This window comes from Vulpes vulpes, chromosome 2 (assembly GCF_048418805.1).
Source record: "Vulpes vulpes isolate BD-2025 chromosome 2, VulVul3, whole genome shotgun sequence".
NCBI lineage: Eukaryota > Metazoa > Chordata > Mammalia > Carnivora > Canidae > Vulpes > Vulpes vulpes.
In genome coordinates, this window is record NC_132781.1 from 20,090,184 (window position 1) to 20,113,450 (window position 23,267).

General features: G+C 41.9%; 1 protein-coding gene across 6 annotated transcripts in view; it reads left to right on the forward strand.

The window, feature by feature from the left end:
* The first annotated feature begins 1,924 nt into the window (after positions 1-1,924).
* EZH1 (enhancer of zeste 1 polycomb repressive complex 2 subunit) overlaps positions 1,925-23,267 on the forward strand; it is a 30,280-nt gene continuing 8,937 nt past the window's right edge. For 2 of the 6 annotated variants that reach the window (XM_072747128.1, XM_072747130.1), the window contains exons 1-12: positions 5,804-5,941; positions 8,664-8,755; positions 9,940-10,067; positions 10,182-10,310; positions 11,418-11,537; positions 13,070-13,190; positions 15,171-15,347; positions 16,212-16,314; positions 16,797-16,960; positions 17,364-17,455; positions 21,956-22,136; positions 22,404-22,600. In XM_072747128.1, coding sequence (XP_072603229.1) covers positions 9,951-10,067; positions 10,182-10,310; positions 11,418-11,537; positions 13,070-13,190; positions 15,171-15,347; positions 16,212-16,314; positions 16,797-16,960; positions 17,364-17,455; positions 21,956-22,136; positions 22,404-22,600 — 1,401 coding nt within the window. In that variant the 5' untranslated portion in view covers positions 5,804-5,941; positions 8,664-8,755; positions 9,940-9,950. Of the gene's footprint in view, positions 2,009-5,803; positions 5,942-6,272; positions 6,402-8,663; positions 8,756-9,939; positions 10,068-10,181; positions 10,311-11,417; positions 11,538-13,069; positions 13,191-15,170; positions 15,348-16,211; positions 16,315-16,796; positions 16,961-17,363; positions 17,456-21,955; positions 22,137-22,403; positions 22,601-23,267 lie in introns of those variants that run through there. The other 4 variants (XM_072747129.1, XM_072747127.1, XM_025986986.2 and 1 more) reach the window with 4 other exon arrangements.

The window sequence follows — 23,267 nt, forward strand, 5'->3', positions numbered from 1 at the left end:
TTCTTAAAATCCAGGCCATACAGCCTCTCTGGAGGTGGGAAGCAGGCATCAATAGTTATTAAAGCTCCCCAGGTGATTTTATTTTTTTATTATTTTTATTTTTATTCTCCTCAGGTGATTTAAATGTGAGCCACAGTTGAAAACCACTGGTCTAGAAGGTAGGGGGAATGGAAAGGAATATTATTGCAAATTGCTAGGTATGAAGGAATATTTGCTTTGATTTCGTAGTTAATCTGATAGAGGCAAGAGAAAAAAAAAAACACAACAACAACAAAGCCAAAGTTGCTGATATAAGGAAAAGAACATTAAATCTAAAATCCAGAGACCCAGGGATCCCTGGGTGGCGCAGCGGTTTGGCGCCTGCCTTTGGCCCAGGGCGCGATCCTGGAGACCCGGGATCGAATCCCACGTCGGGCTCCTGGTGCATGGAGCCTGCTTCTCCCTCTGCCTGTGTCTCTGCCTCTCTCTCTCTCTCTCTCTGTGACTATCATACATAAAAAAAAAAAAAAAAAGTTTAAAAAAAAAATAAATAAAATAAAATCCAGAGACCTGATTTTAAGACCTGACAGATTTTTCATTAGTGTAAGGCTAGTCTTTTATGTTCCTTAGGCCTGAATAGTCTTGTGTGTAGAACTGAAACTCTCCCTCCCTATTTCATAGAGTTATGAAGATTATCTGAAAAAATAAACATTAACAGGCATTTGTAATTATACACTTTGAGACAGATTCAAGGTAATGTTATTTTGCATTTTAAGTTTTATTATTTTAACTTTATGTTTTGAAGTAACTTCAGATTTACAAGAGTTGCCAATGATAGACAGTTCCCATGTGCCCATCAGCCAAGTTCCTCAAATGTCGAAGAAGTACAATTGCCAAAACCAGGAACTGAGATGATAAACTGCATTTGCCTAGTCTAGGATTCTAATGTCATCAGTTATCCCACCAGTGTCCTTCTTCCCCACCAGGATTCAAGTCAGGATCACACATTACATTTAATGTCCTGTCTCCTTAGTCTCCTCCAATCTGGGACCATTCCTCACTCTCTGTCTTTCATGATCATCACATTTTAAAAGATGCTGGCTAGTTATCTTTTTTTTTTTTTTTTTTTTTTATGATAGTCACACACAGAGAGAGAGAGAGAGGCAGAGACACAGGCCGAGGGAGAAGCAGGCTCCATGCAGAGAGCCTGACGCGGGACTCGATCCAGGGTCTCCAGGATCACGCCCTGAGCTGCAGGCGTCGCCAAACCGCTGCGCCACCAGGGCTGCCCTCCTCTGTAAAAATTTTTTTAAGTTTATTTATTCATGAGACACACACACACAGAGAAAGAGAGAGAGAGAGAGGCAGAGACACAGGCCGAGGGAGAAGCAGGCTCCAAGCAGGGAGCCCTGATGCGGCCGGGGGAAGGCAGGCGCTCACCCGCTGAGCCACCCAGGCGTCCCTCCTTTGTAACTTATAAGTATGTTGTTTGTTTCTTATAAGTAACTTGTGAAGAGATATTTTGATACAAGGGAATTCATTTGAATCTAAGTGGGAAAACTTGACAGACATAGGGAAGTCGGGTGTAAATAAAGCGAGAAGGATGATGGAGAGCTCAGACTGGTGTTTGGAGGTATTGGTAGGTGTGAGGGATCCATACGAAGGATTTCGGGTTGGTTTCAAACGCTGAAGTGAAACGTGGCTTGCCGTCCGCGCGTGAAGATGATGCAACCGCTGGATAGGGTCTCCCTGAAGACATTAGTGACTCTGAGAGGTCCCCTGAGAGCCCCCTTCCTGTCCCCTAACAGAGCCGCCTTGGAAACCGTCGGGCTCGGGCGGCATCACCTTCGACTCCCGAGTTCGGGGTATTGGCGCCAAACGACCGACGTGCGAAGAAGGAAGCCCAGGTGGCCCCGCGGGCGGGGCGCGGGAGGCGCAGCGCGCAGGCGCGGGGCGGGGCCGCGGCGCGGGGGCGGGGCCGCGGCGCGCAGGCGTCCTAGCGGCGGGTCCCTGCGGCTCGGGATGGAGGGTGAGTGAGTAAACAAGCCCGGGCCGGGCGGTGGGGCCGGGCCTCGGCACCTCGCCACGCGGGGCCTGAGGGAGGGAGAGGCGAAGAGGTCAGAGAATTGGGAGGAGGCGGAGGGGCACACTGCTTCCCCGGCCGGGAGTAGCGGGGCTCCCCCTCCCCGTCCGAGGGCTGGAGCAAAGGGGGCGACGGGGCGAGCGAGCCCCCGGCGAGGACCGCGTCTGAGGAGGGGAGGGCGGTGTGTCGGGGAGGAGGAGCGGCGGGGGCGGGCCCGGGGATGGGGACTCCCGTTGGAGGGCGGGGTGGGCCGGTGGGCGGGAGCCCCGGAGCCGAGAGGGCGCGGGTGGGCGGTGGCACCTGCGGGGGCCCTTAGCTAGGTGGACTCCCAGGGACTTGGGGCTGTGCCCCGGGGGGCTAGACGCGGGGGCTGTTTGTGATGACTTTGGGGTGTGTCGAGGAAGGGGTGGCAGAAAAAACAGGGCTGGGACCGAGGTGAGGCGAGGGAGGTTTCTAGGCGCAAAATGAAGGGGGGCGCTCACTTTCGGGGTCTAGCGTGCGCGCTCGGCGCCTCGCGCGCCTCTCCCCGGTCCCGGCCCCGAGTGGGAGGCTGCTTCTTTCTAAATTTGGTCTCTTGCCAATCCCTGCCCACCGCCAGCTCTCCTGAGGATCAAGGGATAGAAGGGGAAGCGCCTTGAAGCAAAGGCGAGGTGCTGTATTTGGGACATGGCTGTTAGGAAATGCGGGACAAACTTACTTCTTACTGAGCAATTGTTTCTCAGGGGGTGGGGAGGGGAAGGGATGTGGAAGGATGTTAGTGCCCCCGGCGGAATATGGAGAGTGGGCTTTTGGTGGATGACATGTAGGATTGTAAGTGGGGTAGCTCGGGTAGCGAGCCTAGCCATAAAGGGGCGTGGATGAGGGAAAAGAGCCGAGGTAGACCAACAGCTGGATGTGTGCGCAGAGACGGCGCGGAAAGTGTGGTCTCTGCAGTGACGTCTTTGAAGAGAACTCCCACCCCCACCGGTGCTTTAAAGTTGAGGAAACCGGCACTGAAGGAAGTTTCCAGCCTGAGAAGGTCCTAACTAACTCTTCTCAGAGGTTTCTGTGAGAGCTTGTCTATTTTAAGCCTTGGAATCCCCAAGGCTGGGATGGTGTGGCAGTGATCGAAGAGATTATTTGCTTACATAGAAGAAGGTGTATTTAGGAGATACGTACCCCCCCCCCCCTTTTAAACACACTTAAAACAGAGGAAAGGATCATCTATGAAAATATAATAATAATGTGTTGAATGTGTGTCTCACAGCCACTGTGAATTAACTCTTCGACGCAGGAGTGTTTGCCTGTTTTATTCATTGATGTACCCTCAGCACTTGAAACAGTGCCAGGGGGCAGCCCGGGTGGCTCAGCGATATCGGGTATCGGTATCGAGTCCCTCGTCGAGCTCCAGGCAAGGAGCCTGCTTCTCCCTCTGCCTGTGTCTCTGCCTCTCTCTCTCACTCTCTGTCTCTCATGAGTAAATAAATAAAATCTTAAAAAAAAAAAATAAGAAGGAAAAGAAAAGAAACAGTGCCAGGCACATTGTAGGTGCTCAGTACATATATGTGGAATAAATAAATAGTGGGCAGATCTCTGGAACCTGGAGTCTGGAAGTCTAGATCCTAGTTCTGCTAGTAGCTGGCAGAGTACTTGTAGACCAGTCATGGAACTTGATGCTAAGGCACGGCCTTAAAACTCCCTGAAGTGGAAATAACCTGTTCACTGTGGTGTTACTTTAATTCTCTTTGAAACAACAATAGAACAAGGAGCCTAGGATTAAAAAATGAAATTTTACTCCCAAGAAGACTTTCATAAGGAGGGAAAAAGTGAGAAGATGTGGTCAGAGTTGTTTCCCTTATACTTACTTGCCTTTGAAGTAGCATGCCTTTTTTTTTTACTTTAGGATTTTTTATTTATTCATGAGAGACACACACAGAGAGAGAGAGGCAGGCTTCCTGGGAGCCCGATGTGGGACTTGTCCAGGGCCCCAGGATCACCCCCTGAGTAGAAGGCAGACACTCAAACCATTGAGCCACCCAGGCGTCCCTAAATTAGCATGCCTTTTAAAAACAATTTAAAATAATCAATTTGTCTATTTAATTCTTGAGATCAAAAATTTGGTTTCCTTGGGATGCCAAGGAAAGCGGCTCCCTGCAGGGATCCCAATGTGCGACTAAATCCCATGATCCGAGGACCACGACCTGAGCCAAAGGTAGATGCTCAACCACTGAGCCCCCAGGTACCCTAGTGCTCCAGACCTTAAAGTCATGAATTACTAAATGGGTAGTTAACTTTTAGTGCCTCTTGTGTGTTGTGTTCTCTGACACACTTGGCCTGATACTTTGATTCAAAATGGAATAACAAAAACAGTCTTTTTATTGAAAAATAATGAGCAATCACTAAAGATTAGGCTTTGTGCTCACGTAGTACAGAACCAACCAAGGTAGGGCTCTAGCCTGTTAGGAGACTGCTTTAACTCTTCTAAGTCAGCATTTTCCTATGGGTCTCCTAAAGACCAATCCTGCTTTGATTTTTATCACCATTATCTCCAATGCAAACGACTGGATTCTCTTAAGCAATGCTAGAAAATACTAATGCTATAATTTTCTTTTAAATAAGAGTTCAGGATCACAGCTTCCTGTTAGTAAGGTTCTTTCTGCGTGCAGGGTGCCGGGAAGCTGAAACTAATAACAAATGTAAATACCTTGGAGGAGTGGGAGAAGTGTAAATTAAAAATGTGCTTAAAAATCCTAATTGCAGGATCTATCAGGCTGTGTACTTAGCCACAGAATAGATTTTAATGGAATGTTGATGAAATTGGCGATCACCAAAATGACTCAATTCTGTGTTTCTAGAGCTCTTTGTAGAGGTAGGTTCACCCCTGTTTGTGTTTCAATTCCACCATGAGCTAATAAGGAAAGAATGAGATGGAAAATTTAAAAATCTACAATGCCATCTACTACTTCTGAAGCCTTACTTAGCCTGCTGCTTGATAAAATTATATGATGTAGAAGAAAGTAGTAAAGATGTTGAACTTGCCCCAAAGAGAAGCTCTTTCTGCAAAGGGAGGGCCCCTTTGTGTGTGTAAAAGAACTTCATAGCTTGGAACTTTTATATTCTGATCTCAACCTCTCTTAAATTTAAGAATATTGTTTTTTAAATGTTTTATCTCCAAACATTTCAATAAAGTCTTCCCATTTCCAGCTAGTGACAGACTACATTCTAGTTTTAGCCTTTGAAACAAATTGAGATCTAATTTTCTGGGGAAAGATCTCCAAATTTTTATAAACTTTTTTTTTTAACATTTATTTATGTATTTTGGAGGGGTGGGAGGGAGGGAATCTCAAGCCGACTCCCCACTGATCTCGGAGCTGACACAGGGCTTGATCCCATAACCCTGAGATCATGACCTGAGCTGAAATCAAGAGCCAGTTGCTTAACCACCTGAGCCACTCAGGCACCCCAATAAGGTAGTTCTTATTTCCAATTATCAATTTTTTAAAAAAGTTTTTTAAACAGTTTAAATTTACAAAAAGATAATAAAGATAGTAGAAGGAGTTTCCATAAATTCTGTATCCAGTTTCCCTTATTATTAACATCTCAACATTAGCATACAGGTAACTTTTTTTTGCAGTTAATAAACCAGTATTGATCATTTTACTGTTATCACTCATTATGAAGTCACTCAGTTTTTTTAAACGGTGGAATTGCCTACTGACTTTTTTTTTTTTTTTTTTTTTTGGCCTACTGATTTTTAAACAAGATTTATTCTAGAAAGAGAAAGTAGAGGGGAGAGGCAGAGGGAGTCTTAAGCAGACTGTACTAAGCACAGAGCTCAACATGATGCTTGATCTCATGACCCTGAGATCAGGACCTGAGCTGAAACCAAGAGTCCAACAGGTAACCAACAGCACCATCCAGGTGCCCTTCCCTACCTACTGATTTTTAACAATAAAAGTCTCTAGAAAATTACTGGTTTGATCTATCATCAAGAAAGACTTATTTTTTTTGGGCAGGCCTGGTGGCTCAGCGGTTTGGCGCCGCCTTCAGCCCAGGGTGTGATCCTGGAGATCCAGGATCGAGTCCCACGTCGGGCTCCCTGCATGGACCCTGCTTCTCCCTCTGCCTGTGTCTCTGCCTCTGTCTCTCTCTGTGTGTCTCTCGTGAATAAATAAAATCTTTAAAAAAAATTTTTTTAAAGACTTATTTTTTCTATAATTTTTTTTTTTAGAGAGAGGCAGAGAGACATAGGGAGAGGGAGAAGCAGGCTCTACACAGGGAGCCCAATGCAGGGCTCAATATCTGGACCTGGGATTACACCCTGAGCTGAAGGCAGGTGCCTAACTGCTGAGCAACCCAGGTATCCCTATTTTTTTCTTTAATCAACTTTACTGAAGGAAAAATTTATTTACGTATGATAAATTCACATTTCATGTGCACGGTTCAGTGAAAGTTCTTAAGAGTGCATAGTCATATAACCATCATCACAGCCATGGTATAGAACATTTCCTAAGACCCCAAAAAGTTCCTTTATGCTTCTTTCCATGTAATCCCTTCCCCCAGCGTCAGCCCCTGGTGACCACTGATCTGCTGTCACTAGATTTTTCCTTTGTAGAATCATTCCAGTAGAATGCACTGTAAGTGGAATCATATAGTACGTAGCTTCTGTGTGTGTCTGATTTCTTTCACTTAGCATAATGCTTTTCAGATGTATTGTACGTGTATAGGAACAGGGAACTCTTCATCCCCTTTTATTGCTGAGTAGTATTCCATCCTGTGTATGTACTGTAATTTGTATCCATTCAGCAATCCATAGATATTTGTTTCTACTTACTGGCTATTATGAATAAAGATGCTATGAACATTTGTGTAGAGGTCTCTGTGGGGAACATATATTTTCGTTTCTTTTGGATCCCTGGACTCCGGGATCATGCCCTGAACCAAAGGCAGATGCTCAACCACTGAGCCACCCAGGTGTCCTATGATCCCCAGTTTTAAATGGACAGAGCAACCTACCATAAGCTTACTATTTCAAAAAGGGAAATGTGCTTCCCCAGAAAATGAGAGAAGGATTGCAGTTCAAAACCATTTTTTAGGAGGTTATGAAGTCTCACTAAATTATGATCTATAACATTTGAGTCTCAGTAAGGGTAACCTAAGGTTTCTGAGGGAGACAATTTTGTCCTAGATTTGAATCATTTTTTTATTTTCTGGAGGAGGCTGTTATACGTATTCAGGGTAGAAATTACATGAGCAATGTACATAGTATTACATGTGAGTATGTTGCACATAATTAAATAGTTTTATCACTTAAGAAAAAAAGTCCCTCTTTTGGCTCCATTCCATAAAGAATGAGAAGTATTTAAAAGATATAGGAGGAAGAGAGATGGTGCAACTTGTGGGAAGGAAATTCAAATCTGTTTAATTTTTTTTTTTTTTTTTGTAACCCAGCACTTTGGCAGTCTGGGATTCAGATTCTTACATTATGCTGTTGTTTCATTCCCTTCCCCCAGAGAGATAATATTTAACTCACTGGGAATTCTGCTTTTAAGAGCTTGAATCACTTGATTGAGTTAACAGTAAAGGCAGGGAGTCTGCTTCTTTGTTATTCTGTCCTTCCCTTATCCTCTAAATTTAACATCACATTACCCTGATCCATTTGGTTCTTCAAATGAAACAATCAAGTATACAGTCTCTTAAAGTCCATGTGCATGAGATATTAAAATCGTGTCTGATTGTGACAGATGTGAAACAGTGGGTTAAATTTTGCTGTTTTCTTGTCAGTGCTGTCATGTCTTAAGGGGAATTTAATTTTTTTTTTAATTTTAAAAATACTTCTTTAGAAGAAATATGTTCTTAAACTCCAAAAGAAAAAAAAATTCATAAAATTTAAAAAACAAGGCCTGAAATTTTAGTTTCTGTTTCAGATTTTGGCTCTTCATAGTTCCTTGTAATGTTTTCATTAACTTAAAAATGCTAAGTGAAATGAATAGAATTAGTTCTCTAGGAAATCTCAGTAGCTAATATAGAATAGAAACATAACCTTGTAGATTTTATTGAATTTTTAAATGTACTTAATATTTGTTCTTTCTCTAAAACAATTGTTTTTTTTTTTTTTAAAGATGAATGTTTTTTTTTTTTTAATTTTTTTTTTTAATTTTTTATTTATTTATGATAGTCACAGAGAGAGAGAGAGAGGCAGAGACACAGGCGGAGGGAGAAGCAGGCTCCATGCGCCGGGAGCCTGATGTGGGATTCGATCCCGGGTCTCCAGGATCGCGCCCTGGGCCAAAGGCAGGCGCCAAACCGCTGCGCCACCCAGGGATCCCTCTAAAACAATTGTTGAGTCTGCTGGCTGAGCCTAGAAATTGGTTCGGAAAGGCAGAAATGTGAACTTGGTAATTGTGAGAATATATTTGCACACATGACTGGAAGGATATAATTTAATAAAGGACAGGACAAATGGCACCAAGTGTGATTGGGGCCTGACATACACGTAGAAATAGTGGTAAGCAGAGACCTCAAAGTCTTTATAGTTCTGGGTAAGCATCTTACTGAGAGTATCAGGGTCTAAAATTATGCTCCATTGACTTAAAACCACTGTCTATTCTCTTTTGAAAAGCTGAGCATTTGTTTTGCCTTTGTGTCTTGCCATTCCTCTGAAGAACAGAAGGCACATTATAAAACCAGACACTTCTCCTTGCATTGTATGAGGTAAGTAGAATGTGTTACAGTAAGTACTTTTTTTTTTTAGACCTTTGAACCTTAATTCAAACACTTCCCCCCAAAAAGGTGATTTGCAGCGTTACATTTCTGTGTGTCTTACTGTTGACTTGGAGTAAAGATTATGCTGTTGTCATATCCTGCCTTTATTTCTAGGCCTGTGGTAGGTTCAGACAATTTGGCAGGTATAGTTTTGTAGTGTGGGTGAATCTTTCCATAAAGCTCTTTTTTGTTGTGTTTTTATAATTGTTGTGTTTTATTGTTGATTTTGTTGTTAATCTCTTCCCGTGCCTAATTTCTAAATTAAACTCTATTGTAGATATGTATAGAGGAAAAAACGTAGTATATGTAGGGCTCAGTACTGACTGGTTTTAGGCATCCACTGGGGTCTTAAAATATATCTCCTTTGGACAAGGGGGCATACTGTACACTGGTCCTTCTTCCAGGGCAGGAATCTTCATTCCATACGCAAGTTGTGCAGGAAACTCTTAAATTTTTTTAAATTAATTTTTAAAAAGATTTTACTTATATATTTTAGAGAGAGAGCAAGTAGGAGGAAGGGCAGAGGGAGAGGGAGAGAGAAAATCTCAAGCAGACTCTGGGCTGAGCATAGAGCCCAGTGTAGGGCTTGATCTTATAACCCTGAGATCCTGACCTGAGCCAAAACCAAGAGTCAGATGCTTAACCAACTAAGCCACCCAGGTGCCCCTGAACTCTTTGATATTAACTTGATCCCTGCTGAACATTTCTTTTAGTCAGGGTATTGAGCAGGCTTCCAAATTTCCAAGTAATTCAAATTCCGAAATATCTGTGAGAGAACTTCCTAAATGCTGAATTAAAAACGAGGTACCAAAAAAATAAAAAATAAAAAATAAAAACGAGGTACCCCCCCAAAAAAAACAAAAACAAAACAAAAAAACCACGAGGTACCACAGAAGACAGAGGCTGAGCTTTTTGGTGATCAGATCAGGAATGGCTAATGTGAAATCTTTTTTTTTTTTTTTTTTTTTTTTTTTAATTAAAACTTTTTGTTGAGCTTACAGATTTGGGTTCTTGAAACTGTGTTTTTATGAATAAATGCAGTGGGAATGGAAGCATGACTGACCATGCTTGAGTTTGAGGCACTCTTCATTTCCAGACAGTAAAATGCCTTTTCTCATGTCTGACTCTCTTAGATTACAGCAAAATGGATATGCCAAACCCCCCAACTTCCAAATGTATTACTTACTGGAAAAGAAAAGTCAAATCTGAATACATGCGACTCCGACAACTGAAACGGCTTCAGGCAAATATGGGCGCCAAGGTCAAAAATAAACCCCGCCAACCGGGTTATCTATTTTATTGATCCAATGTGGAAGCTGGGCTTTTTAAAACTCTTCTCTTTAAATCCTAATCATTCCTCCCTTGGCTTTTCTAGGCTCTGTATGTGGCAAATTTTGCAAAGGTTCAAGAAAAAACCCAGATCCTCAATGAAGAGTGGAAGAAGCTTCGTGTTCAACCTGTACAGTTGATGAGGCCTGCAAGTGGGCATCCTTTTCTCAAAAAGGTATATCCAGGTGTTTAAGCTCGGCCTTCCTTGTTTCTTGGACCAGAGTTGGTTGGTTGGTTGTTTTCTGTATTTGTGACTTATTAAAAAATAAGTAAAGATAATGGATACTGCTATCATAGTCACCTTTGAATAAGTAGGATGGTAAATCTGTAGCTTAAACAATAGCCTATTCACTTATTATTCTCAGTTAATGAGTGTAATCATGAGTGGTTGGTTTTATTTCTGTTATTTTTAATAGAAAAAAAAACATTTAGTGTCTACTTTTCTGGGCTCTGTGTACAAGTTCAAAACAACCTTGTTTGTGCCTTGTTTGGCACCTCCAGTGCTTTGATATTGGAAAAGGAATGCCCCATATAATAGACAGGAATGGACTGATCAAAGGGATGTTTCTTATTATAAATCTAAAAACGATTTTAGTTTCTTAAAGAGATAATATTTTTAAACTGTAAAAATTGGATAGTGTATTGAGAGCAGTTTTTTTTTAAAGATGTTATTCATTCATGAGAAACACAGAGGCAGAGACATAGGCAGAGAGAGAAGCAGGCTCCCTGTGGGGAGGGAGGTGTGGGACTCCATCCTAAGACTCAAGGATCACAACCTGAGCCAAAGGCAGATGCTCTACCACTGAGCCACCCAGGAGTCCTGAGAGCAATTTTCTTTTCCAAAGCAGAATATGACTATAATTTCTGTACTACTTCACTTCCCCCTGTATTGTCTCTATCACCTCTGCAGCTAAATTGATGTCAGCTGTCTTGAAGTTTAGGTCTTCAGAAAAACTCCCTCATCTCCTAGGGCTTTCAGAGGCCCTTTGCTGTTGTGTACAGCCCAAGGAGACCAGAGATTTTAAGTTGAAATAAACACCAGTTGAGTGTGAGAGGCACCATGCTGGAGTATATAAAGATGCAAAGATGAATAAGAGGCAGATCCTGCTTTGCAGAGGTTTATAGTCCAGTGGTTCCTTTTAGGAGCTGATTGTTACAAAGCCATCATTCTGTTAACTTGTAAAAATTAGAAGACTCCTGGGATTAGTTTGGAGGGACACTGTAGTTCTCTCTTGGGTCGTGTGCTTACCTTCCCCTCTCCATGTCTTTGCTTATATTTCAGTGTACCATAGAGAGCATTTTCCCAGGATTTGCAAGCCAACATATGTTAATGAGATCTCTGAACACAGTTGCATTGGTTCCCATCATGTATTCCTGGTCCCCTCTCCAGCAGAACTTTATGGTATGTATTGAAAGCACTGTGGTAATTGTATAAACTGTATTATTTTTTTTTCTTTTTTAAGATTTTATTTATTTATTCATGAGAGACAGAGAGAGACAGAGACATAGGCAGAGGGAGAAGCAGACTCCACGCAGGGAGCCCGATGTGGGACTTAATCCTGGGATCCTGGGATCACTCCCTAAGCCGAAGGCAGACGCTCAACCACTGAGCCACCTGGACGTCCCAAGTGTATGATATTCTTATGTTGGCGTGCTGGTACTTCTCTTAGGTGAAAGGTTGTCAGATTATACTTAAAGCTTGGACATGCTGTTGTAATTTATTTACTCTAAGTTTGTGTTTATTTATATTGCAAGTTGTTCTAACTTGTTAGGTTTTGTGTTCTATGAAGTGTACTTCTGAGTTGATGCTGGTTTTTTTTTGAATGAATGAGACTGGGCAAGACTCCAATTCTCCCTTACTACTTTGGCCCAATTTTTAACATATGCAGTTAAATGCAGTCTAAATCAGACACTTGAGGCTTAAACAGGTTGACATCTTACTGCTGATGGAGCAGTCCTTTCTGAATCCCCTAAAGGCAAGATGCCATGAAAGCAACCGAGATAACAGAGATGCACACAGATCCTTGAGCCTTTCATCTGGGTGTTTATGCTGACTCCTTCTAGAATTAGTTGTGATTCTGATGATCAGTCATCTCTAAATACTGTCATTGCTTATCATCTGCCTGATGACAGCAGTTCCACTGACTGGAATAGGATATTGGTTTACAGAAGGGAGTCATCTAAGAATAAAACTTCACAGTAATTTTACTTAATACTTGAGGACTTAAGAATGACCATGTTTTCTGCTGAACAACAATAACAAAAATCTGTTAATACTGTTTCTTTAGCCAGTAAATATTCATAGCTCATGCTGCAGTTAACTTTAGGTCCCCACTAAAGTTGAGTGATGGACATGAGTTATAATCATAGTTTTTTATTATGATTATTGGAAGTTAGTCTTAGTCTGTATAAGAGAATATCCAGAAACTTTATGGTTGCCTAGATTTTGTTCTAACTGTTCTAGTTATATTGCAGGTTACGCTCTGGGAAGCTTTCCTTTTCATTTATGTCTCCACTTACGAAAAGAATTATAATTGAAGATTTTTTAGGCTGTTGTTTAAGTGCTATTTGTACCTATTTTACAATGGTATTTAGTAGATAAAATTGGATAATAGATGTGAATAATAAGTGTGCTGTCAGAGTCTAGATGTTGGTGGAAATATCAAATGTTAGTATCAGGCTAAACATTTGATAGTTGATATCCTCAAGTAGTTAAGCTGACATTTTTCCCTAAGAGTAGCATTGCCCCCTCCAGTTTGAGGTTTTGGTGGGCAAAACAGAATGGCCAGTCTATAAAAATGCAGGAAACTCTGTCAAAAATGTTTTCAGGAAATTCAAGCAGCAAAAAAGGCCTAGTAACAAAGATTCCATTAAAAAGGAAAGAAGAGCTGCATAGTGGATTCATGGAATGAATTACATCTGGTTTGGTTTCAGGTAGAAGATGAGACAGTTTTGTGCAATATTCCCTACATGGGAGATGAGGTGAAAGAAGAAGATGAGACTTTCATTGAGGAGCTGATCAATAACTATGACGGGAAAGTCCACGGCGAAGAAGGTAGTGGTGCTGGGTTCTTTGGGAGAAAACTTTATTAGAGTGGTGCCCTTTCTTTGGTAAATAATGATCTTGCTCTTATCTGTTGCTTCATGTGTACTTGCTGAAGAATATTTCAATGTCATCACATGGCTAAGAGTAAAAACTTTATATTAAAAATGCCCTTGGTCAAATTTTATTTATTTATTTAAGATTTATTTACTTTATTACTTTTTTAAAAAGATTTTATTTATTCATGAGGAACACAGAGAGAGAGGCAGAGACACAGGCAGAGGGAGAAGCTGACTCCATGCAGGGAGCCCAATGTGGGACTCAATCCTGGGATTCCAGGATCAGGCCCTGGGCCGAAGGCAGGCGCTAAACCTCTGAGCCACCCAGGGATCCCCAAGATTTATTTGCTTTAGAGAGAGAGAATAGAGGGAGGGGCAGAAGGAGAGGGAGAGAGAGTCTTAAGCAGACTCCATGCTGAGCTGAGAGCTCAGTGCAGGGCTTGATCCCACAACCCTGAGATCATGGCCTGAGCCAAAACCAAGAGTCGGATACTTAACCACCTGCACTACCCAGGAACCCCCTCAGTTAAATTTTAAAAGGAGTTGGAAGGGCAATCCAGGTGGCTCAGCGGTTTAGCACCTGCCTTCATCCCAGGGTGTGATCCTGGAGACCTGGGATCAAGTCCCATGTTGGGCTCCCTGCATGGATCCTGCTTCTCCCTCTGCCTGTGTGTCTCTGCCTCTCTCTCTCTTTCTTGTCTCTCATGAATAAATCAATAAAATCTTTAAAAAAAAAAAATAAAAGAAGTTGGAAGCACTGGGTGTTATATGCAACTGATGAATCACTAAATTCTACTCTTGAAACTAGTAATACACTATATGTTGACTAAATTGAATTTAAATATAATTTTTTAAAGTAATGTAAATTAAGAAGAAAAGGGAGTTGGGACATAAAAGGATTTTATATATATATAGTAATCAGTAGCAGGAGAGAAAGTTTAGTGCACAGAGAAGTATGATCCTAGGAGTTTTCCCTAAGTTCATCCAAAGCCTTTTTGTTCTTCACTTCCCTTTCTATTAGAATGGCAATGAGCGGGATCCCTGGGTGGCGCAGCGGTTTGGCGCCTGCCTTTGGCCCAGGGCGCGATCCTGGAGACCCGGGATCGAATCCCACGTCGGGCTCCCGGTGCATGGAGCCTGCTTCTCCCTCTGCCTGTGTCTCTGCCTCTCTCTCTCTCTCACACTGTGTGCCCATCATAAATAAATAAAAATTAAAAAAAAAAAAAAAAAAAGAATGGCAATGAGCATAATCTCTCTGTTCTACTCTGATCTAGATACCCCCTGGATCTCCCAAAAATTGTGTATAATATTCTGACTTTGCTGCAAGTGGGTCATTTGGATTAGTTGTAATTCTAGAAAAGGCTGCTAGTGTGTAAGAAGTGGGAAGATGGAGAGAGACTCCCCATGGCTTTGCAAACCAATGGCCTTACCAGCTCTTTTGACCCTTTTGGGTACTGTTGAAAATACAGTTTTATCCACAGTGCCTCCTAGTGTTCAAAGACTGTCCTAAGCTGTAGTGTAACCCCATACAGTATGAATTTAGGAAGGTAATGCTGTGTTTTGAGTCAGAGAAGTCATTACCAAGCCATCAGCAGCAAAACCAAGTACATTTTGATGTTATAATTCTTTCTCTGTTCCATCTGTATTGTTTGTACACTTTTTTGAGATGCTGGACCATAAATACAGATTGATTTGTGACTGAGGAATGAGCTATCCTAGTACAAATAAAGTCTATATAACTGGATTTCCCACTCTAGCCAGCTGAACTGGTGCAGTTGTAAAAATGAATCAAATTATTGTAATTTCCTGGTTGTTCATATACAAATGTACATATATCATCTCTCTGGGCCTCAGGAGTGAATACTGGAATTCCTGGAAGGACTAATGGAGCATGAAATGATCATTGCTAATCCATCTAATCTTTATGTTCCAGAGATGATCCCTGGATCTGTCCTGATTAGTGATGCAGTATTCCTGGAGTTGGTAGATGCTCTGAATCAATACTCAGATGATGAGGAGGAAGGGCACAATGACACCTCAGATGGAAAGCAAGATGATAACAAAGAAGATCTGCCAGTAACAAGAAAGAGAAAAAGACATGCTCTTGAAGGTAAATATTCCATTTTGAAAGTGACAGGGAGAAGGAAGAATGGAGAAACAGAAAGAATTGTTATTAAAGGCTGTTGGTGCTTCTCTTTTGGCCCACTTAAAAGGAAAACAAAGTAGTGTGTTTGGGAAATATGGAAAGTTATAAAAAAGAAAATATAATTATCCTGTAATCTTACTACCAAGGAATAACCGGCATTAATATTTCCTTCTAGGTCTAAAAAATGTATATGTATATATACATACATATACACCAAGAATATGCACATACACATATCTAAAATAAATATAATAGTATATGTCAACTACATCTCAAAGTTTTTAAAGCATATATATAAATCAAGATGTTTATATACATTATGTGAAATGGGATCATGCCACATATACACACAATTTTATATCCCTTTTTATTTGATCTTCTATCATAAGCATTTTTCCATGTTGTTAATATTTAATAACTTAATGTTTAATTTTGCTCTGTGTTATTTAATTATATGTCCAGGGACGTAGTGTCACTCTCTTGTTCTTCAGCACCATCATTATGAATTCAATATTCACATCTCTCCACGAAAACTCCTGTTTTCCCCTCTAGTTTCTATCTTAGACTGTGGGTTTTGTCATTAATGTATACATAACTCTGATTTCCTTATTATACTGGTAGCCTATTAGATAAGTCCAGGTGGCACTGACCTTCCTTATATGTTCCTAAACATCCAGTGGTTAGGTTAACAAAATAGCTATAATCAAAATGCTGTGACAAAAGGAGAAATGACCAAACAGCTTTGTTTGCATACTCTGATTATAGCACTCAGGAGGTGTTTTTTTGTTTTTGTTTTTCTTGTTTTTTGTTTTGTCATTTCCAATTCAGGCAACAAAAAGAGTTCCAAAAAACAGTTCCCAAATGACATGATCTTCAGTGCAATTGCCTCAATGTTCCCTGAGAATGGAGTCCCAGACGACATGAAGGAGAGGTAGGGAGGAGAGCTGTCCTACTCAGGCTACTTGGGTGCTCAGGCAAAACTTTTATTCAAGCTTATTTTTGGTTAATAAAAAGCCTTGTTTCTGGTAAGTACACTGTGATCTGCTTATGCTTCTTATTATTCCTTGCCTACCTGCTTGCCTCTAACTGGCCATTCCCATATTAAGGGTCACCATTTGCTGGATTTTGAGTAGGTTTGGGCAGAAAACTTTGTAAATTCTGCCATTTTTCTGGAGAGTTATTCCAGCACCACACTTCCCAAATCTTTCCCTCTTTTTACTTTCAGACATATGCCCAGCCCAGCACAATTGCAATGGCATACACAGTTATACACCCTTCCGTCATCAACAAGACCCATAAAAAGCCCTTCCTCCCTTGGTAGGCTGTATCTGGATGACTGTCAGTGTTCAGTCTGTACTTTCTCTGTGAAGACATTTCCTTGGAAGTAATTCTTATCTGTCTTTTTGAAAATAGGTACCGAGAGCTCACAGAGATGTCAGACCCCAATGCACTCCCCCCTCAGTGCACACCCAACATTGATGGCCCCAATGCCAAGTCTGTGCAGCGGGAGCAGTCTCTGCACTCCTTCCACACACTGTTTTGTCGACGCTGCTTCAAATATGACTGCTTCCTTCACCGTGAGTGGGTCTATTCCAAAATACTCTCCTGTTCTCCATTCCCAAACACCACTTCCTTCTGTGTGTGGGTTTTTTGTTGTTGTTTTGCTTTTTTCGGTTAATCATACAGAGTTCCTGGCTTCTGATGATGGTTTTACAAAGGGCCTATTCTGTATTCACTGGTTCAGTTGTAGCACGATGTGCTTTGCATGGTCAGGGCAGAATAACCAGCAACAAAAGTGTCCCTGAGTACCTATTAGCTTTGAAAAGATTGTTGATGTCAGAAATGATTAAATTTTGTGCATCCTGATGGTAGCTGTTTATATCTAAATTTTCTGACAATGGCTCCCTAATTCAGTTTTGTTCTTTCCCATCCTATCAAGTGGATGGACCATTGGAAACAGGACAGTTTTGTGTTTTCCAGCTTTTCACGCCACCCCTAATGTATATAAACGCAAGAACAAAGAGATCAAGATTGAACCAGAACCATGTGGCACAGACTGTTTCCTTTTGCTGGTATGTTCTTTTTTAAGTTTTATTTATTTGAGTAATCTCTACACCCAACGTGGGGCTCCAACTCATGACCCTAAGATCAAGAGTCACATGCTCCTGCAACTGAGCCAACCAGGCGCCCCATGACTTCTGCTCTTAAGGAGCACCCAGATACTAAGGACTATGAAGTTAGTCTTATGGAGCAGGAGTGTGTGTGTGACAGCATTTTCTTTGCTTTCTTCCTTTAGATGCATATATACATAAGAGAAATAATACATGAAAGCGTTGATATCTTATTGTAGGGCAAACAGCCAGATGGACCCGTCCCTGATGGACAGACTATATGCAGCAGCATAAATTCTCCTGCATTCATGTGGGAAGGCAATACGCTTAGAACTAGAAGGGAATAAGTTCACTTGGAATAGCTAAAGACACAGTTTTGCTTTCTGCACAATACAGTGAGTTTAGGTAAAGAATAAAATACCTTGATAAAATTTTCTACTATCAGTTAAATTAGGATATACGGCCAAGTGCCTTTGGGACCATCTTTAGTGGGATACTGGAATAAAAGATGGTAGAAAGTGCCACTGGATATACATCTGGAAAATGAGTCATATGATAATAGCAAAAGAATAAACAAACTTCATCTGATTTATTTTCTCCTTGATAAGCATGGACTCCTTCCTATGTGCCAAGTACCATGCTGGCCCTTAACATATATTACCTTACTTTCGGGACACCTGGGTGGGTCAGCAGTTGAGTGTCTGCCGTCAGCTCAGTGTGTGGTCCCGGGATTCTGGGATCAAGTCCCATGTTGGGCTCCCTGCATGGAGCCTGCTTCTCCCTTTGCCTGTGTCTCTGCCTCTCTCTCGCTCTGTGTGTCTCTCATGATTAAATAAATGAATAAAAATGTTAAAATTACCTTACTTTCATGCTTCCAATATCCTGAGGTAGAGAAACGATAGATATTTCCAAAGTTTGTTAATATGTCAGTGGTGTGGCAGTAATGAAATTCAAGCTCTGATCTAACTCCATAGTCTGTGCTTTTAAAATTACTCTACACTTTATTTATTTTTTTTAAAGAATTATTTATTTATTTATGATAGACACAGAGTGAGAGAGAGAGAGGCAGAGTGTGTCACAGGCAGAGGGAGAAGCAGGCTCCATGCTGGGAGCCCGACGTGGGACTCGATCCTGGGACTTGATCCTGGGACTGGATCCCAGGACTTGATCCCGGGACTCCAGGATTGCACCCTGGGCCAAAGGCAGGCGCTAAACCACCGAGCCACCCAGGGATCCCTTACTCTACACTTTAAAAAAATACACTGTGTTATATCAACATACCAGCATTTATTTGTTGTCCCTTTCACAGCAGTTACCCTGGGACCCTGTACATGCTTCACAAAGATGCCATTAGTGCCCAAAATGTATGTCTGTATATACGTTTATTTTAATTTATTTATTCATTCATGAGACAGACAGACAGAGAGAGAGAGAGACAGAGACACAGGCAGAGGGAGAAGCAGGCTCCATGAAGGCCCAATGCAAGACTCGATCCCAGGTCTCCAGGATCAGGTTCTGGGCCGAAGGCAGCGCTTAACCGCTGAGCCACCTGGGCTGCCCTGAGTATATGTTTAATGTACAGTAATGTCTATGTAGCTTTTCTTTTATTGCTTTTTAGAAATCAGCCCATATTCAACTCTAATGCTGGACTGTTTTCCCTCACACATTTTATGAAGGCTTTTTTTTTCTTCTAAGATTTTATTTATTTATTTTTGAGAGAGAAAGAACAGTAGGGAAAGAGGGGTCGGGGAAGAAGCTGAGCAGGGAGCACGATATGGGCTCCATCCCGGGACTCTGGGATCATGACCTGAGCTGAAGACACCAGCTGAGCCACCCAGGAGCCCCTCCCCCTACATTTTATTAAGAACTTTCTTAATCTGGGCAGCCCCCGTGGCCTATGGTTTAGCGTGGCCTTCGGCCCAGGGCCTGATCCTGGAGACCCGGGATCAAGTCTCGCATTGGGCTCCTTACATGGAGCCTGCTTCTCCCTCTGCCTGTTTCTCTGCTTCTCTCTCTCTGTGTCTCTCATGAGTAAATGAATAAAATCTTAAAAAAAAAAAAAAAAAAGAACATTCTTAGTCATGCAAAGAAGGCCAAAGATACCTTCATCTTAGACTTAATGACTTTTTTCCATATTTGCTTTGTCTATCTGTGTTTGCAAGTGTTTTGCTGAGCCATCTGAAAATGAGTCGTAGACATTGAGACGCTTGTTTGTGAAGTTTTTCAGCATGCACTTCCTAAAAATAAAGACATTCTCTTATATAACCACGTTATTACACCTAAGAAAATTCACAAGAATTTCGTAATATCATCTGTCCATTTCCATATTTAAATTTTTTCAGCTGTACCAAGAATAGCTGGGTTTGGGGTTTTCTCTAAACCAAGGTCATCCGGTCATGCATTATATTTGGTTATTAGGTCTTTTCAGTGTCTTTTAATCTCAAATCATCACACTGTTTTTTTGTTTTTTTGTTTTTTTTAAATCCCAAGCTCATTGTCTTGTAGGATACTGTTCCATATTCTGTATTTGTCTGTGGTTTTCTCCTGGTGGTGTTTAACTTGTTTCTCTTCCCTTTATTTCTCATGAGGTAGAATTAGTTCCTGAAGCTGAATTATGTTTATGTTACACCTTTTAAATAAGAATATGTTGGGGGACGCCTGGGTGGCTCAGTGGTTTAGCGCCTGCCTTTGGCCCGGGGCGTGATCCTGGAGTCCCGGGATTGAGTCCCATGTCGGGCTCCCTGCATGGAGCCTGCTTCTCCCTCTGCCTGTGTCTCTGCTTCTCTCTCTGTGTCCCTTATGAATAAATAAATAAAAATTAAAAAAAAAAAAAGAATATGTTGGGACGCCTGGGTGGCTAAGTGGTTGAGTGTCTGCGTTTGGCCCTGGGCGTGATCCTGGAGTCCCGGGATTGAGTCCCATGTCGGGCTTCCTGCATGGAGCCTGGTTCTCCCTCTGCCTGTGTCTCTGCCTCTCTCTCTGTGTGTGTGTCTTTCGTGAATAAATAAATAAAACCTTTAAAAAAAAAAAAAGAATATGTTGTAAGCAATGCTGTGTATGTCATACGGTAGTATAGGCACATGTCAGATTCTATTTTATTTTTATTTTTTAAAATATTTTATTTATTTATTCATGAAAGACACACACACACACAGAGGGGGTGGGCAGAGGGAGAAGCAGGCTCCACATAGGAAGCGCTATGTGGGACTTGATCCCAGGACTCCAGGATCACGCCATGGGCCAAAGGCAAGCATTAAATCTCTGAGTCACCCAAGGATCCCCATAATTTTAAAACTTTTCTTTTGAGAGGAATTTCCTTTAAGGCCTACAGGATATTCATCTGAATATCCTTAGTGGTGGTAAACATTTATCCTTTACATGTAGATTTGGTTTTCAGAAACAGCTAGAAGTATTTGGGAATCAAGTCTGATGAGAAGATAGATGATCAAGCTGAATGACCCATTATTTGGTCTTTTTTTTTTTTTAAATAAAGTATGGCTATCAAGTAATGTAACAGTATCCTAAGTTTAATATAGTGGTTTGGAGGAAAGTTCTAGAAGTAAGTGACGATATTGTACAAATTTAGGGACTAAATATTTTGTTATTGAAACAGAAGCAATGCAGTAGAATAAAAAGAACAGTGTGGCCTGGACAGGGAGCCCTGATTCTTGTCTCCTCTCTGGAACAATTAGCTATATGCTAATATACCATATATACATATAGTGTATTATATTAGCATTTACAGGAGTATGTAGTATATATGTATAAGAGAAGCAGGTTCCTTGCCCTCTCTGAACATCATTGTCTCACATACAGGAAAATGTGTTCTCAAATTCCATATAGCTGACATGCAAATGAGTTTTAGATACAACTCACTGGAAAGTTGAAGACGCAGAGATTGTATCTTTTTTAAGATTACTTATAGGACAGCTCCTCTTTGAACAGGTATAAATTTATAAGTTTTAGAATTTTTTTTAAAATATTTTACTTATTTATTAAGACAGAGAGAGAGAGAGAGAGGCAGAGCCACAGGCAGAGGGAGAAGCAGGCTCCATGCAGGGAATCCGATGTGGGACTTGAACCCGGGCCTTCAGGATCACACCCCAGGCTGCAGGCGTCGCTAAACCGCTGCGCCATTGGGGCTGCCCTAGAATTTTTTTTTTTTTTAAAGTAGGCTCCACGCCCAGCATGGAATCCAACACAGGGCTTGAACTCACAACCATGAGATTAAGACCTGAGCTGAAATCAAGAGTTGGGACAGTCAACTAAGCCACCCAGGCACCCCTAGAATCTTTGTTAAGCACCTTTTATGTGGTCACATTTACATGATACAGAGAAAAAAAAAAAAAGTCATTGCATGTAAGCACAGGTGTTAAAGAAGGTGGTTTGTGATGATGGATGGGATCAGGATGGTAACTCTGGGCCTGCTCCTGTTTCCCATCTGTAATGTGTCCATTGCAGGAAGGAGCAAAGGAGTATGCCATGCTCCACAACCCTCGCTCCAAGTGCTCTGGTCGTCGCCGGCGAAGGCACCACATGGTCAGTGCTTCCTGCTCCAACACTTCAGCCTCTACTGTGGCTGAGACTAAAGAAGGGGACAGTGACAGGGATACAGGCAATGACTGGGCCTCCAGTTCTTCAGGTACATGGAACAGAAAGCAATCTTTTCTTTCTCCACAAGGCCTCTGGTAAATGCAGGATCACCACCTAACATTAATGTTACTTCCTTTTAAAAATGGTTAATTTTTTCTACAGCTTCGCCTGTAGGCAGTAGAGACGGGGGATATTTTGGTTCCTAACTAATCTGCCTTTTAAAGTAGTGTGAAGTACTTCAGAGTTTGTGACAAACTACTGATGACAACTGCATTCTCTCTCTTTTCCTGTGCCCTCTTCTCTCCTTCTCTCTTAGAGGCCAACTCTCGCTGTCAGACTCCCACAAAGCAGAAAGCTAGTCCGGCTCCACCTCAGCTCTGTGTAGTGGAAGCACCCTCGGAGCCTGTGGAGTGGACTGGGGCTGAGGAGTCCCTTTTTCGAGTCTTTCATGGCACCTACTTCAACAACTTCTGTTCCATAGCCAGACTTCTGGGCACTAAGACGTGCAAGCAGGTACTGTCATAGACGTCCAGGGACAGGCAGGGCCTTCCTTTTTTTTTAGGGCCTTCCTTTCATCCACTGCTCTGTCAGCCATTTTGCCATCTTGTGTGGCTGCCCATTTCAAGCAAAGCTGTCTTAGACTCAGTCCCTCATGAGTGGGTGCTTTGGGGCCATGAAGTGGCTTCCCCAAACCTGGGACCTTCTACAGATGCCAGGCCTAGAAGTGCTGGGTGAATTCTCCTCCTTGCTGAATTCTTACTTCTGCCTCTAGCCACTAGCTAACTTTTCTGGATGTTTCTCCACTCTCTTAGCTTTTTTTTTTTTGGTTTTTGTTCTTTGTTTTTGGTTCCTGTCTTTCTTACTAAATGTGTACCCCTTTCCTAGAAGGTGCTTCCAAGTCTTTCTGGACCTCCTTATCTGGTGCAATCCTGCTCCTGATCCTGCAGCTGCCACTCCCCTTCCCTCTGTCAGTCTCCTCAGTTGCTTTTTCCTCCAGATGTCCTATCACTCACTTTTCTAATTGCTGTCGTGGGTAGCTGAGCCTGGACCATGCCCTTCTCACTCAAGCCATCACTAGAATCACAGTCTGGTAGCATAGGTGTTAAGGTGGTTTGTGATGATGGGATCAGGATGGTGACTCTGGGCCTGCTCCCATTTCCCATCTGTAACGTGTCCATTG